Consider the following 17468-nt stretch of genomic DNA (forward strand, 5'->3'; position numbering starts at 1 on the left):
ATTTTTTATATCTATCATCATCTGAACTCTATATTGTAATGTGTGTAGCTATATATAGACATATAGCCTGTGCTCATTATTGCTTCTCAGTCTTACTGAAAAAAGCCAAGGGCAAATTCCTCCAACTTTCTTTGTTATTCTGATTTCCATTATAATTAATTGTATTTTATTTTAAATAATTATGTTTGCAATGTTCCATCATAATTGTCTCATGTTCTGAATGGCTATATTGTATACAAACTTTAAATATCTGTATTTGATTTAATATCCTTCTCAGAAGGTGCATTGTCACTTCTGTTTTCCTGATACTCCATATATAAATTTATAGGTTGCAAGGCCAAAAGGGAAGAAGCTAAATGGATTGAGTCCTTGAGACTTTTGCAATAAGACAGATTTTCCAGTCCTTTAATCATTCTCCTAGCTCTCTTCTGAAGCCTCTCCAATTTTTCTATAATGCCTCTTGAAGTATGAACTCCAGAACTGAACATATTATTCCAGGAGTGGTCCTAACAGTGGAAAAACCAGATATAACCTTTTAACATATATAACCAGATATAAACTTTTTACTCCTATTCAAGATTCACCTTTTGCCAAAGTGTCAAAGATTGGAAGCTCATATTCAGCTAATTATCCAGCAGGACCCCTCCAAGTCTTTTCCAAAGACAGAATCCCCCCATTCTGAAATTATGATCTGCAGTCTTTCTTCCTACATAGGTGGCTTTACATGTCACTGTACTAAAACACATAGGCTTTGTCTATGCGGCAAGCTTTTGTGGCACAAAATATGCTAATGAGGGACTCATTAGCATAAGTTGCGACACCATTAGCATATTTTCTACCCAGGAGAGGCATAAGGATCTTGCGCAAAATGGCTGCACTGCTTCTTTTTGAGCAAAAACCCCTTGCGCAAAAAGAAATGACAGAAAATATGCTAATGATGTCACAACTTATGTAATGAGTCTTTCATTAGCATATTTTCTGCTACAAAAACTCACAGTGTAGACAAAGCCATACTGTTTTCTTGCACCCAGCTTACCAAACAATCCAATTTACTCTCTAGCACTGACCTGTCCTCTTCATTATTTACCATTTTCTAATTTTTATATCACCTGCAAACTAGATTAATGATGATTTTCTGTTTTCTTCCAGGTCATTGTTAAAAATGTTCAATGTTCAATTAGCCACACTAGAAACACATCCACTCAATGATTCCTTATTTATAACCAGTTTTGACATTTGTCAACTAGACAGTTCTCAATTCACTTAATGTGCTATTTTGATTTTGTATCATTTTAGTCTTCTAATCAAAATATTATGCAATACCAAGTCAAATGCCTTATAAAAGAATAAGTATATTGAATAATTGCTATTACATTTATCTTCTAAATTTGTAATCACAAATGTTTTCTTTCATTTTTTTATCCTTTTACTTTTATAATTTAAGTGTACTTAATTTATAAAAGGTAAGAATTAACATCTAAATAACCGTAAGTTGTACTTCCATCTCCACTTCCTCTAAAAAAGATCTGCTTCATTACAGATGTCCTTACTTAGGACCCAGACCTTGGCTCTTCTGTTCTAGAATGGATATGATGGATGCAGTCCAAAACCACGTTAGATCACTGAAAACAGTATTCAAAGGGTTTTTTCTTTTCTTTTTCAGGCATTATTCACTGGATAACTTTTTCTAGTTTTTAAAAGCAGTAGACAGTGCACTATTAGGCTTATAGTATTAATGAATGTTTTGATCATTTTCAAATCAAACTTACCATGCACTCTTACTAGATATTCTTTATCATCATCTCCTGCAGGATTAGATGCCATACAAGTATATCTTCCTGTGTCTTCTACCTATGGTACACTCAGATAACTTTAGTAGAAGCTTCAGAATAACAAATACAAATTATAACACCAAAAGTAGAAGTGATGATGGCAGTTGTCTTTGCTTAGCAGCTAGTGATTAAAAGACACAACACAAAGATATAAAAACCCAAGCAATTCCTGGGAGACAGCATGCAGCCAGCGATATCTGAAAGCGTTATCTATTTTATATTGGGTAAATTGTGTCCATGGCAAGGTGATTTGCAGCTGTAGCATCACAGAAAAATAGCACCAGGGCTAATGTGACTCAAGCAGACACAATCTCTTCTGTTGTACTCTTGGCGATGAACAATCTATTAGGATGGAATAGACTGCTCTCTGAATGCATCATCCCATCTTGCAGGCTAGTATGAGATGGAAGAAATGGGACTCTGCCTCCTCCCCAAATCCTTCTTGGCATCCAGGTGCTTGAAAGAAGTTGGCACAAATAAGTGCCTATGTTCTCCAGAGCATAGGGAGCACACAGGTCCCTTTGTCTGCAAGGTCTTTGGCTCTCCCCTCTCTCTTCTCCTGCACAACACAGCCATGCAATTATGTCTCGTCTCATATCATCTCATCAGAAGAAGTGGGCTTTGACCACAAAAGGTCATGATACTATATGTATTTTGTTAGTCTCTAAGGTGCCACAGAACTACTCGCTGCTTTTAAGTTGCAGACTAACATGGCTACCCCTTTGAAACTCTGGCCTTTATGTAATTAGTCTTGTTAAATGCATTCTCCTGCCCCCAAGAATTTTTTGAGTTCTTAAATATTTATTAACTTCTTTAGACCTTCAGGTCCTCATAATTTGTTCCATGTAAAGTCTCGGGGGTGGAAGGTGTTTATCATGAGCAACAAAAAAAAATTAGTCTAGGTCTGTCTTTATTTGTCTATCTTCTCCTGTAACCCTCCATGTTGAACTACAAAGTTGAAGTCTAGCTGTCCTCATAGCGAATGTACGTTTAGTTGAAGTTTTCTTGGAGCTTTTTTTATTGTCATTATTAACTGTCTGAGCTGATTTGAAATTTTTCTTGTATGGTTTTTATTAGTTTCTCAGACCATTTCCGCTCCTAGTTCCTATACAAATGGTTGTAAATCCTGGTGAGCTTGCCTCAGTGGTCTATGCGTGTGCAAAACAAAGCGGGGGGAGGGGAATCACAGACAACAGAAGAAAAAACAGAAAAATAGACAGAAGAGCCTAAAGGGAAGGGAAAAAACAGAAAAACAGAGAAGCAGCAGGGTAGATATTGAAATTAAAACCGAAGGGGAGGATACACAACAGAGTCCTCTGTGCTATCTGCCCTGCAGTCTCCGGAAGCTCCACTAACCTCAAATCAAAGGATTCTGGGAAGCATTAGAGAGTAGCTGAGGCAAGGAGAGGGAAGTGCCAATCCACCGTCCCAACTATAGTATCAGTGCACTTGCAGCCGGATCAGGGTTCAAAACACTGAGGCAGAAAGTGAAAAATATCGTGTCCAACTGCAACTGCAGGGGGAATTCTACATAGGCAGAACATCATTAACCAGTTTAGGATTTGGCCAGTCAAGCTCACTAATTCTTCTATTCTGCTGAGAAGTGTTGCAGGTTCATTAATGGCCACAAATTGTCTGCACCTTGGCTTCACGTGGGATTGTACAGCACCTCTCAGCATTATGCTGGGTTATAGTTTAAAGAGTATAGCTATGTCTACACTACAGATGAGGGGTGTTAATTCACTGTTTGTGTGCACATGCTAGCTCTCATCAAGCTAATACAAGCATAAATAACAGAGTACCCAGGGTACCAAGTCATGCTTGACCAATCTGATTAGCTTCTATGATGAGGTAACTGGCTCTGTGGATATGGGAAAGTCAGTAGATGTGATATACCTTGATTTTAGCAAAGCTTTTGATACGGTCTCCCACAATATTCTTGCCAGCAAATTAAGAAAGTATTGATTGGATAAATGGACTGTAAGATGGATAGAAAGCTGGCTAGATTGTCAGACTCAACAGGTAGTGATCAACAGCTTAATGTCAGGTTGGCAGTCGGTTTCTAGCAGAGTGCCTCAAGGATCAGTTCTAGGGCCAGTTTTGTTCAACATCTTTATTAATGACCTGGATGTGGGGATGGATTGCACCTTCAGCAAGTCTGCAGATAACACTAAGCTAGGGGGAGAGGTAGATACGTTGGACGATAGAGATAGGGTCCAGAGTGACCTAGACAGATTAGAGGATTGGGCCAAAGGAAATCTGATGAGGTTCAACAAGGACAAGCGTAGAGTCCTGTACTTGGGACGAAAGAATCCCAAGCATTGTTACAGGGTGGGGACTGAATGGCTAAGTAGCAGTTTGGCAGAAAAGGACCTGGGGATTACAGTTGATGAGAAGCTGGATATAAGTCAACAGTGTGCCCTTGTAGCAAAGAAGGCAAATGGAATATTAGGGTACATTAGGAGCATTGCCAGCCGATCTAGAGAAGTGATTATTCACCTTTATTCGGCACTGGTGAGGCCACATCTGTGGTATTGCATCCAGTTCTGGGCCCCTCACAATAGAAAGGATGTTGACGCATTGTAAAGGGTCCAGCGGAGGGCAACCAAAATGATTTAGGGGGCTAGAGCACATGACCTACAAGGAGAGGCTGAGGGATTTGGGCTCATTTAGTCTGCAGAAGAGAAGAGTGAAGGGAGGGGGAGGAATTGATAGCAGTCTTCAACTTCCTGAAGGGTGGTTCCAAAGAGGATGGAGAGAGGCTGCTCTCAGTAGTGATGGATGGCAGAACAAGAAGTAATGGTCTCAAGTTACATTGAGGGAGGTCTAGGTTAGATATTAGGAAAAACTATTTCACCAAGAGGGTGGTGAAGCACTGGAATGGGTTACCTAGGGAGGTGGTGGAATCTCCATCCCTAGAGGTTTTTAAGTCTTGGCTTGACAAAGCCCTGGCTGGGTTGATTTAGTTGGGATTGGTCCTGCTTAAGGCAGGGGGCTGGACTAGATGACCTCCTGAGGTCTCTTCTAGTTCTATGATTCTATGGTATACTGGGACATGACAGTGGAAGCACAACTGAGCTGTGCAGAGTACAAACTTGCCAGCAATTAGGCTGGAGACATAGTGTGCCATCAAAGTGGTGATTGGCCCAGCTCTGCAAGCTTGTCTGGGGCTAGCAAAGACTAGGTTCATTTACATGTGTCAGTCACCTGAGCACTGGCTATTTGAAGGACCTCTCCTCCTCGCAGGACATGAGCATTGTCATTCTGTGGGAGTGGGCGACCATCTTTCATCCACGTGATTTTGGGGACAGGGATGCCAACAGAAACACAAAAGAGCTCCAGTAGGTGGCTAGCAACCACGGCTATCTCTTCTGGTTGATCAGATCCATTGATATGAGGGGGCTCTGCAGGAAGGAAAGACAATTCATGTTCTTTACTATCATAGGAATTGGCAGGCTGTCCTGGGAGAGAGACTTACCCCAGCCCTCTCTCACCACAGCAGCTTGGGCCCAGGTGAGATGCACCTCTCCATGGCTGCTGCAGCTCCAGCAGGCATAACCAGGGGTGGGGTGCATGCCCTCCACTTGGGGCAGGTCCAGGTTCATCCCCAGGCAGAGTGAGGAATGCAGCAAACTGTGCACTTTTCTCTCACTCCCTGATGAAGTGAGAGGAAAGTGCACAGTTTTGTTCCCATACAAAGTGGGCGGGGGTAAGGAGGAGAGGCAGGAGTTCAGCCCCCCTGCCCTCCCTAACGGTCACCTTGGGGTGGGAAGCTCAGAGCTGGTGCAGTCCTGGACAGGGTTGGGGCAGCTCCTTTCACCTGCCTGGTGATTCTGTCTCCTCTCTGTATGGTTTTATGAGAAGCAATCCCATTCCTGGCACATCCCATTTTCCTGGCAAAATCAAACTCTTATCTTGCTTTAAGTTATGATAAGAAGAAGCTATGTATAACAATAGTTTTTGATATCCTTAGGTGGAATATGCTACACAGTACAAGTGAATTTGTATAAGATCTTCAGCGGTTATAAGTTGATATGACCTCGATAAACTATGCCAGTTTACACCACCCGCTGATCTAACCCATTGAATTTAATTTCTGTTACACCAAAGTTATCGGGTTAAAGCAAAGTATTCTGTACATCAATATTCTGATTTATATTTAGCGTGTTTCTGTTCTCTGTAAATCTCAAAAAGCAACATTTTCATTATGTTCACTCAAAAATAAATTCCATCCCTTTAATCCTACTTTCTCATGAGCACTATTTCCTGAAAACGTTATAAATTTCTAAAGACTTTTTAGCTATTGTCTCTATTTTAGGCATATTTCTGCATATTATTTGAAAGTAAAATTAACACCTACCCAGCACTTTTAGGGTAAAGTGCTTGCTGACTTCCCCTGCTTCACTGGATGCTATACAGGTGAATCTGCCTGAGTCATCAGTCTCCGTCGTTGCAATATGCAGGACCATTCCTTGATTTTTCATAGTCAGATGGGGTCCAAGGCTTAGGGCTTGTCCATTTTTAAGCCATAACATACTGGGGGTGGGGGTTCCATCAGTAATGCACATCATAGAAGCTGGATTGCCTTTTACTGAAGTCACTTCCTCTGTTTCTCCAGCATTGTCCATGGTTGGTGGTACTGCAGAGAAACATCATAATTACGGAATACAGCCAAACACTAATCTGTCTATCTCTGGAAGGGGAAGGAGAAAGCTCCTGGTGCCCCCTCCCCCCAACTGGCGGCTACGGGGGAGGGAGAAAGTCCCTGGCAATCCCTACCCCATCCTGGGAGGGCCAGAGGGGAGGGAGGGTGCCCCCAGCAGAGCTCCACCTGATCCGGAGAGAGGCTGGAGGAAACCCGTGCTGACCTCCCTTGCCCCGGGAAGTGAGGAAGCCCTCACTGGCCACTCCTGCACACCCATGTCCCCAGATTCCTGCCCTGAGGCCCCCATAGTTCCAACACCCTGCCCTAACTCCTGCAGCCCCCACGCCACCAGCCCCTGTCCTGAAGGACCCAGGCAATACCAAGTAAATCTTCTAATTCTTAACATAAAACAAATGCCCTGTGAAGCACTTGCATTTCCTAGGTCTCTTACATTTGTGGTTAGTGTGTGTGAGTCTTACAATTCAAGTAGAAATAATAGGCCACATTTATTAAAATACAAGTCTACAACACATTATGTGAACCAAAAAAAATAAAAAATAAAAATAAATAAATAAAAGGAAAGAGTGTTTTAAGATTAGGCAGTTAGGCTCTTCTTTCCTTAGCAAAATATTAGCAAAAGTAGTAAATTTTCCATATAAAGCATCTGCTGAAGATTCACTTAGTAAAGTTTTCAATATTGTGTTGGTGAGAAAATTAATAGAATTTGTCTCCTCAGAGCCAAAATCTCAATCTTCTCCATTATCCAGATAGTTTCAATCAGGGACAATCCTTCTACTGTAACACTCAGAACATTAACTGCATCATGTAACTTTTTTCACTTAATATCATATAGAAACTTACCATAAACTTGAAGATTATAGTGTTTATTGTCCACTCCAGCTCTATTAGAGGCTACACAAGTGTACACACCAACATGAGACACCTGAGCTCTCACAATTCTGAAAAGAACACAGCTGCAGTTATCTCACCAAGGCTATCACAGGGAATGTCTTGCTCCACTTTGAATATGAGAGGGTATGTCGCAGAGGGCCCAATTCTACCTATGTCTATACCAATTTCAGCAGAGCTGCACTAGGGTTAACTGAGGGTAGGATTTAGCTCATATACCATAAATAACTGAAAACTCACCTGAGAATCTGTCCAGCTGATAACAACCTGACCTGGGATGAGACAGAAAGAGGAAGTCCATTCTTAAGCCAGTTTATTTGTGGTGGCGGGATGCCAACAGCAGTACATTCAATGTTTAAGGAGGCATCCAGTAGGGCAGTTAGCTTCTCTGCTTCATCTTTATTATTAGCTATAGCTGGTGGGACTAAATTATATAACAGATCAATAAGAGCCATATTAAAACTGGCTGTTCAAAATTATTCCTACTCTCTTTGTAGCTTACCTTGTCCTGAATTGCAAGATGTTACAGGTATTACTGCTCTAACCAAAGAAAGAATCTCACATGAAGCATTCCCACAGGATTCCAGCAAGAACAGAGTGCCCAAACGTGGTGAACCATAGACCTTCTGATATTAGTAACTGTGGGCCACAGCTCACTTACATATTTAAAAATCAAACACATGTAATAATATTTTCTTAGAATAGATTAATAGAAATTGTTTGCACACTTCATCACAATTTATCACTCTGTCCCCACTGGTAAATGGTGCCATATTTTCCCACTACGAGGTTTATATGTATTATCAAAGATCGTACCTCTTGATCCTACCCACACCTGTTGAGCCTGATTCTCCCTAGCCTTGCTCCTAGGGTAATTCTCACTTGTGCCAAATATTCCCAAAGCAGACTCTTTGTTCACTCATACAATGGATAGCCCTGACACCCATTTTTACATTTTAGTCTTACTGTCCTCAGTTGGGACATTCTGTTTATTGCTTGGATTCATTTGAATCATGAGCGAAACCAAGTTTATAACCTGCTTCACTTCTGGATTACTCTAATTTTAAGAAGGCATAATTTATCTGAATTAGGGCCACACAATGTCTTTCTCAGGAAAAAAAAAAAAGGCACTTTGGGTGGATTTTTTTTGTTATGGAATATACCATAAGAATTGTCTTCTATTTATACCATAGGAATAGACTTCTATTTATTCCAAAATATAGTACTCAGCAATGATTTCAATTATTTCAGTCCCCTGCAGTATTCTATATAGAACACTCTATGACACCTACATTACATAGATAGTCACTTCTAGACCCTATCATTTAAGTGGTAAAGAGAGGACAATAGGTCAGACATTAGTTTGTCCCATTTAAAAACTCACCATATACATTCAAGTTGAAAATTCGATCTTCTTCTCCTGCAGGATTAATAGCCACACAAGTGTATTTTCCCATATCAGATGTGAGCACTCCAGAAATGTTTAAGGTGCTTCCATCTGGAGTCACTCTATGAAATAGGTCACAGAATACAATGAGTTTGTGCGTTAAGAACAAGTAAACAAATAGCAGGTGTGTACATTCCATCAAGCTATTTCCTCACACATTTTCTACGGAAATTCAGTTATAAATCCATTATCCTATTCAAAATTTTAGTTGCCAGGCAAACTTGTTTTAAAATCTGTTTGTATGAAAATATTTCCTAAAAATCTGGTTTAAGAATTGAACTGTTTTAGCTTCCATTTTGATTCTATTCCATTTCAAGTGTAGTCCAAATAGGTCTATCATCCTCAGAGTATTTTTACAATGCAGCTCACACTTCCTAATCCTTCCCAATAGAAAAAGCTATTTAAATGAGAAAATTGTAATACTTAGAACATACAAAAATAAAAACTTGAAGGAAGATATAATGTTCCTTTCCCGGATTTGTGAATCTAGTTGTAGAAGCCATTGGGGGTACTCTAAATTGTGCCCTAGAGTGAACCTGGTATCCCCACAATTGCAAAGACATAAATATGTCTTAAAAGCAACATTTGTAGCCCCCTATACCTAGGAATACCAACAGCCTCCGCAGGCCCTTGGGCAAAGGGTGGAACCATAGGTGGAAGGGACAGGGCACCCTCTCAGACCTGCTCGGAGCATGCAACATGGCACTCCAGACAGTGTTTTAAAGGGCCCAGGGCTTTGGTCACCACCACAGCAGCTGGCAGCCCTGGACCCATTTGAATTGCTGGGCCCTGGGGCAACTGCCCCTTCATCCTTCCCCTCCCCATCGGTGGGGGCTGCCTACATATATATATTGTGAGCTGTATAAGCACCAAACAGCTTGTTCAAAGGGTCTGGCATATTATCTCTCAAATTGTGAGGCCTACTTTTGTGCATAGCGTCTGTGATAGATAGGAAGAGTGCTGGCCAGCACTCAGTGACTAAAAGGTTAAATTCAGGTAACTGAGGGTGTTGGCAGGGAGCCAGAAGAACCAATGGGATACAGTGCTGAAATGTAAATGGTAAAAATATAACCGCTGCCTGCACTCTTTCTGTGAGTTCTAAGTTAGGAGGTGGAGGAAGCAAGATGAAGTAATCAAACAGAATTACCATGCCACCAAGGAATACTGGGCATGGGAATGGACTGGACCTTGATGTACGGATCAGTACAGATAGTGAGTAGATAGAGACATGTATGTTTAGTCGTGATCAGGGTATTTTTCTTTGTTTTGTTGTTAAACTTCTCTGTGTGAAATCCATGTGCTTTTCTCTTCTCACTCATTATACCTAAGCTGTGCCAGAGATACCATTTTTTCTGTGTTTTAATCTGTTCTTTTCTCAGTTGCTCTGTAACACCTAGCAATTGAGTATGCTTTATCAAGTATATCTCTTTGTTTTGTTAATAAAATCACCTTTTTTAAGTCGATGATTTGACTCGTGTCCTGGAAGGTAACAGGTTTCTGTGTGTGTGCCTGCCTAGACTGAAGGGCCAGCTATTAAAACTGTATTTTTTCCTGTGGGTTTTTTTCTTTTTTTCAAGCTCTCTTGTGCTAAGGGAGCTTGGGGTATCCCTTGGGAAGAAGTTCAAGTGTTTCTTCCTGGTTTACAGGGTTTTAATTCACTTGATAGTGGCAGCCCATCTCCCAGTGAATCTGTGACTCCTGGGAGTTTTTGTAAGCAGAGCCTACAGAGGCAAGGTATTTTAAGGTCTCTTGCGGGCCCCTACCTTCTGCACTTGGAATGCCAGAGTACGGAATAGCCCTGACAGCTACTTATTCTGAAGTAGGCAGAAGAGAAGGTAAACAACACCTGAATCACTATTTGGTTAGCTAGATGTATTATGCAAAACAAAACTAATGAGCAAGAAGTCGACACAATTAACAAAACAACAATTACAGAAATTGATCAGTCTCACTGACTAAAGTAAGACTGTTCAGGCTCATAGTTTTATAATTCTTCTGCCTAAGCCTTGAGGAGATTATAGACTGAGAAAACAGTCTATGTTATTTTTACTTGCCTTGTTCTTTGTGATTCATTGCTGGTCACTGGGTTTCCATCTTTAAGCCACTGAACAGCTGGTTTGGGAATTCCATTGGCATTGCAGACAAGCTGGATATTTTCCCCAAGGAGGACACTGACTTCACTTGGCATTTCAGATCCAACAATATTTGGAGGAACTTTTGGAGGGGAGGGTAAAATTTAATCAGCTAAACTGAACTAAACCAGGAACAGTTCCATTATTTAATGCAGTTTCTCCCATTAGATCCAAGTAATGGTTTACGTGTATATTCCTCCTAATGGAAAGTTTATAACGGTGATTACAGAAATCAATGTTAACTATTTCGTGTGTATTGTAACCTGCTCATGTTGTACAGATTGATAATAATAGATAATGCCACCTCTGGGATTTATTATAGCAGTGCAAATAAAGTCTCTTGGATACTCTGATACTGTAAACATTTAAACAGGTACTGAACTCTGTATACATGAGTAGCTCCATTGAAGTCCACAGCATTACTCACACAATGAAAGTTAAGCACCTGTTCAAATGCTTAGCATCCCTGGTGACATGACACATTACTCAGTCCTGTTATTCCACTGACATTTTTTCATAAGGATGATGGGTCACAGTTTTCCTTTTTTCCTCCTTTGGGCATCAAATATGGCAAAAGAGCTCAGGCTCTGATGAAGTGGGGCTCTGCCCATAAAAGCTTATGCCCAAATAAATCAATAGGCTATGTCTAGACTACATTCCTCTTTTGAAAGAGGAATGTAAATGAAGCAAATCAAAAGTGCAAATGAAGCGTTTAATCGCGTCTGAGCGCTTTTTTGAAAAAGAGTTTTTCGAAAGTGAAAGCGCAGTCTAGACAGGGTTTTTTCAGAGGAAAAAAACACCTTTTTTGAAAGAATCCGTACTCCTGAAAAAATGAGTACGAGTTCTTCCCCAAAAGAACCCTGTCTAGACTGCACTTTCACTTTTGAAAAACCCTTTTTCGAAAAAGTGCCAGGACACGAATATGCAAATGAAGCACGGGATATTTAAATCTGCGCTTCATTTGCACTTTCAATTTGGTTCATTTACATTCCACTTTCGATAGAGGCGTGTAGTTTAGACATGCCCAGAGTCTTTAAGGTGTCACAGGACTCCTGATTATTTTTGCAGATACAGACTAACACTGTTACCCCTTTGATACATGGCATACCATTGCACCAGTTTTATGCCAGTGTAAGTGATCAGTAAGAATAATTCTACTTATTGCACACACATATTGTACCTTGAATGGAAAGGATGTAACTCTTCTGTGCTTTTCCTTCTACATTTGAGGCAATGCAAGTATAGTTTCCACTATCTGAATGCTGAGAGCGAGCAATCTGCAACTTGTTTCCTCCAGACAAAATATGTATTTCAAGTGAGTCAGAGTTTTCTGAAAACACACAGGTAAGAAAGAATTCATTAGTACAGAAACTAATCAGAAACAGCAAGAAATTTTGTGAAAAAATTATCATTGTAGTAAACTTTTTTAAAGTTTACACCCCACTCTAATTCATATAAGGAGCTGTTAATATGGGGAGAGAAGGAAGTGAAACAAAAGAACAGAGTCTGAACACTTCACAGGAAAGCCACATTATGGTCAATTATACTATAGAAAAGAAAAGGTGGGGGGATTAAACATTACCTATATGCTTCCCATTCTTTAGCCATATTAGTGTTGGTGGAGGAATTCCAGTAGCATCACATGCAAAGGTGACAGGGTTACTGATAGTTTCATTGATCCATTCTTGTTTAGGCCCTTCTATACTTGGTGGCACTATTAAATAGAACAGAAGCTGCATAAATACCTTAGTTACCAAATTCCTTAGTAAACTGACTTTGGTTCAATTCTACTTTAGATAACATGGTATATGCTCACCATAAACATTAAGATGGAAATTTTTATCATCTCGCCCTGCAATGTTTATGGCTTTACACACATATTGGCCAGTGTCAGACACCTAAAATGGAAAAAGAATTCGTATGTACGGGGTCAATTTTCCTGAAGATAACAACAGACCTTTTAACACTAGAATGTACTAGTGGTTATGGGCTCTGCTACAGTGAGACTTATAGTGAAACTACCATTTGTAATCAGATTCAAAGCCCATTGAATTTAATGGAAACATTCACATTGTCTTCAGTGGCCATTGGGTCAAACCTATAAAGAGCAAAAGTAACTGGTCAGCGATAGTGACAAGATGTGCATTAGACTAATTCAGTATACCTCAGCATTCTTGATTTGCAGCATTTGCCCATTTGCTAGGATTTCTATATTTGTAGACTCCATGATCATCCGTCCATTCTTGTACCATGTGATAACAGGTGCTGGAACTGCATTGGACTCACACTCCAAAATCACTGGGTTTCCCACTCTCACGGTCACCACTGCAAGAGATGCTCCACTGTGGTCTTTAATATTCGGGGGGACTGGAGAAAAAGTTAAAAGAATTATTTTTTTCCTTATTCTGTGAAAGGGGGAAAATCAACCCAAGGAAAAATGGAAGATGTCACATTATTTAATATGATAGCAAAAAACAAACCATAAACAGTAAGGAAACTCTTCTTCTTGCTTTCTCCAGCTTGGTTTCTGGCTATACAAATGTATTCACCACCATCTGAGAGTCTGGCTTGAGGAATTTGCAGAATCCGACCACCTAAAGTGATCCAAAGAGGAAAAGTGAGGTAAAATGACTTCTAGATTTATCCTGTAGTTATTGTATTAATCTCAAATGAAAATTTGCAATGACATTTTCTACAAACTGTAATTTAGGTACTTAATTAGCATAAGATTCTACAATGCAGCACTGTTTTTGCTCCTAGCATAGCTGAATCCAGAAGTTCTCAAACTTTTGCACTCACACAGCAAGCCTCTGAACGTGCTCGCCCTTATAAATAAAAAACACTTTCCCACACTCTTATGAATCCTGCAGCAGTGTTTGGGGGTGGAGGCTGACAGTGTGTAACCCCTTACACACGAACCTCAAAACTCACTGGGGGTCATGGCCAAGGTTCCCTCTAAGCTGCACAGTAACATGGCCCCACAGCTGCTTAATAAGCCCTGCCTCCCAGCCACTCCCCCCGCCCCGGCTTCTGAAGCGCCCAGAGCACTACCAGGTGGGGAGTCCCAGCTGCTCCTAGCGCCGATCATGGCCCCACCTTCCAGCCGCTCCCCCCACCCACGCCAGGCTTCCATCCGGTGCACAGCCGGAAAAATCAGAGAATACCAGACATTGCACATGTCCGGTATTCTCTGATTTTTTTTACTAGACAACGAGTGCAAATACCGTACTGTCTGGTAGAATACCGGACACCTGGCAACCCTACAGCTGAGGACAGAGAAGCGAGTAGGGGAGGGGATGTGGCTTTGATGGACCAGGGAGGGGCAATTTTGGTACAGTAACCCTGGAACTGTGAAAACTCCTACTCCACTTATTCCCTGAGGGTACATTTAGACTGCAAGCCTCTTTCGAAAAAGAGCACCTAGACTACAACCAGTACTTTCGAAAAAGCAAGCCCTTTCTCAAAAGAGAGCATCCAAGCAGTCCAGATGCTCTCTTTCGAAAAAGCACAGTTTGCAATTTCAAAAAAAGGTGTTCTTCCTTGTAAAACGAGGTTTTCCGTGGTTGAAAAAACTGCCATGTTCTTTCGATTTACTTTTGAAAGAACGTGGCAGCAGTCTAGACGCAGGGGAAGTTTTTTCGAAAAAAGCCACTTTTTTCAAAAAAACCCTGTAGTCTACACACACCCCGCCAGACGCTCCTAGGTCTTATCTAAAGTACCTAAGGTAAATTTGTACTAAAAACGCTTAGACAATCATGAATTTTCCCTGGGGATTCACAAAGTTCTAAAGCATTGAGTTGACGTCCCATTGAAGTCAGATATAGGGTGGTGGTTCTTGTTGTTGTATTGTTTTGTTGTTGTTTTTGCAATCTAGACAAATGAGTTTTGGATTGGACCCTTAGTTGATAATGTGACTGTCTCAATCAACCATAATTCCTTTGAAATAGTCTGTTAAATCAGTTGTCCAGCAGTCTGATTCACACAAACAGGTATTTGTTCCAATCTTCCCAGATTGATTGTTTCTTTAAAAGTGACCCCATTCAAAAGCAAAAGAGATTCTGAAATATTTTAACCACAGGAGACCAGATTTATTACTGAATAACTCCACTCAATGGAGCTACTCCCAGAGTAAATTTGGCTCCACGTATTTTGTTGTCATATTATCTACAGAAAAGGAAAGGAGGAGGCCCCAGAGTTTACAGAAACAGCAGCAATTCCTCACCAGGCACAATGAGAACATTAGTATTCAAGTTGATAGGTTTTCCATTCTTCAGCCAGATGAGATCAGGAGGTGGGAAGCCAGTGACCTCGCAGGTCAAAGACATGAAATTATTTACCACCACAGTCACATTCTCAAAATGAGTACCAACAACACTTGGTGGAACTGCGGAAAGAAATGCAGTAACAGTGTTAGCAAACAATGCTCCCAGAGATGCTCAATTATTAAAACAAAGCTGAGTTGCTGAGTGCTGCCAAAGGGCTGAGTTAAAAACAACTCTCATATCCCATGTACTGATCCTCTGCTTTCTGTGAGTATCTGGAAATACAGTTATTAAAGCTAATCTGTTCTCATCCCCTTTCCTACAATTCTCTAAAGCAGTGGTTCACAAACTTTTTGGCCTGCAGTCCACTATGCTCAATGCAGACCTTTCCACAGACCACCAGCCAACCACTCATGATGACAAAATAGGCGCAGTAGTGAGTAGGGGAGTTGGCTGGGAGGGTGGGTGCAAGAGCAGGGTGGGGGTGGATGCTCTGGGAGGGCGTGTGCAGGAGTGGAATGGGGGTGGGTGGTCTGGGAGGGCTGGTGCAGGAGTGGGGTGGGGGCAGGGTCTCAGCAGGAGGTGGGTGCATGACAGGAAAAAGGGTGCAGGATTTGGGCACAGTGGGGTATTTACCTGGTCTGTGCCTCCCACTGTTCCCAGACACAACCACCTTCTGCTCCCATTGGTCATGATTCTGGCCAGTGGGAGCAGCAGGGAAAGCCTCCAGGCCAGCAGTTTCCAGCTATCAGGAGGCAGCGTGGCAGTGCACAGAGATGGCTCATTCCCCCCGCAAGCTGAATCCAGCATGCGAGGCTTGTCCCTCCCCAATGGGAAGCTGGCACTGGTGCTCCAACCTCACAGGAGCAGGCTCTCTGTTGCAGGGGCGAGGACTGAGCTTCTAGTATATGGGCCACCTACAAGATGGGTTCGTGGCCCACACTTTGAGAACCACTGCTCTAAAGCTTTTGCCAGTGCATACAGTTTTTTCCTTGTATGGAGAAATGGCAGGGATGAGCCTGTGCTGAACGGGATAGCAACTAAGTGCAGATTGAAAAATTTTAAAGTAAAGAATTTCTCAGGACATTTGTTCTGTAATATAAAGCTGACTAAGTTGCAGTACCTTGTCTGGGTATTTTTTCCCTGCAATATTTTCTTTTTCATTACTGAGAAACACTTAAAAGAAAGCTTCAAAAAAGTTTTTCCCCTCCTCCTTTCATGTCAAGACAGGTCAGCTGTGCAGTTTAAAATACAGCTGTGTGTGTTGAGGGGCTTCCCAATCACAAATTAATTTAAAGATGAAACAGTCCAAAATTTGATCCTACTCTGCACCAATTACCCGTCAGCTGTTTTGTGTCACTTTTGTGATGCAAAGCGATCAATAATCAGGTTTGTGGTTGCTCTGTGATACAGAATAGGCATACAGCAACCGGAGCCAGCTAGTGAATTTGATGCATACAGTAGTTTTAAAATGTGACTATGCAGCTCTTTATGGTCAATACATTTGTTTCAAGAGAGTGTAAAATTCTATCAGTAGTGTAAGTGGAGAATCCCATGTACACCCTGGGCTCGTCTACACTGGCCCCTTTTCCGGAAGGGGCATGTAAATTTCACCAGTCGTCGTAGGGAAATCCGCGGGGGATTTAAATATCCCCCGCGGCATTTAAATAAAAATGTCCGCCACTTTTTTCCGGCTTTTAAAAAAGCCGGAAAAGAGCGTCTACACTGGCCCCGATACTCCGGAAAAAGTGCCCTTTTCCGGAGGGTCTTATTCCTACTTTGAAGTCATTATCCACAGATATTTGAAAGTCAAGAAGTTCATAGATCATGTTTACAAACAAATGTCTGCAAATCAGGAGGGCAGAAGAATCATACTTTTAAAAACAAAACCCAAACAAAAACAAAAAACAAAAAACCAGCAATGCTCCATTAAAGTTCCAACAGCAGTTTTAGGATGTGATCCCAATGGAAAGTCTGCAACTGACTTCAGCTACCTTTGGGTCACATCCTTAACTGTGCCTTGAGGTGGAAGATGACACATGAAATTGACACATGAACAAAATGTAAGTCCTTCCTGCAACATATATTGCATTAGAACAGGCTTTTTTGAACTACATAGCTGAAATTCCCATGCAATTTACAGAAGAATAGTGGGCTAATCTTGTGAGCGCTTATAGATTCATAGAATCATAGATCTAGAAGAGACCTCAGGAGGTCATCTAGTCCATCCCCCTGCCCAAA

At 41.3% G+C, this 17468-nt stretch overlaps 1 protein-coding gene across 4 annotated transcripts in view; it reads right to left on the bottom strand.

Moving 5' to 3' along the window:
* The window catches only part of HMCN1 (hemicentin 1), a 364148-nt gene that overhangs the window by 70403 nt on the left and 276277 nt on the right, over nucleotides 1-17468 (bottom strand). For all 4 annotated transcript variants that reach the window (XR_012906027.2, XM_075936754.2, XM_075936755.2 and 1 more), the window contains exons 58-70: nucleotides 15188-15349; nucleotides 13446-13559; nucleotides 13130-13332; nucleotides 12782-12863; nucleotides 12548-12679; nucleotides 12146-12295; nucleotides 10888-11047; nucleotides 8771-8895; nucleotides 7627-7810; nucleotides 7339-7436; nucleotides 6193-6471; nucleotides 5040-5236; nucleotides 1770-1851 (exon numbers count right to left, since the gene is read on the bottom strand). Coding sequence is in view for 3 of the 4 variants with exons in the window: in XM_075936754.2 (XP_075792869.2) it covers nucleotides 1770-1851; nucleotides 5040-5236; nucleotides 6193-6471; nucleotides 7339-7436; nucleotides 7627-7810; nucleotides 8771-8895; nucleotides 10888-11047; nucleotides 12146-12295; nucleotides 12548-12679; nucleotides 12782-12863; nucleotides 13130-13332; nucleotides 13446-13559; nucleotides 15188-15349 (1968 nt within the window). In the remaining variant the exon portion in view is untranslated. The remainder of the gene's footprint in view (nucleotides 1-1769; nucleotides 1852-5039; nucleotides 5237-6192; nucleotides 6472-7338; nucleotides 7437-7626; nucleotides 7811-8770; nucleotides 8896-10887; nucleotides 11048-12145; nucleotides 12296-12547; nucleotides 12680-12781; nucleotides 12864-13129; nucleotides 13333-13445; nucleotides 13560-15187; nucleotides 15350-17468) is intronic.

The sequence above is a fragment of the Pelodiscus sinensis genome, chromosome 9, assembly GCF_052426305.1.
Source record: "Pelodiscus sinensis isolate ZL-2025 chromosome 9, ASM5242630v1, whole genome shotgun sequence".
NCBI lineage: Eukaryota > Metazoa > Chordata > Testudines > Trionychidae > Pelodiscus > Pelodiscus sinensis.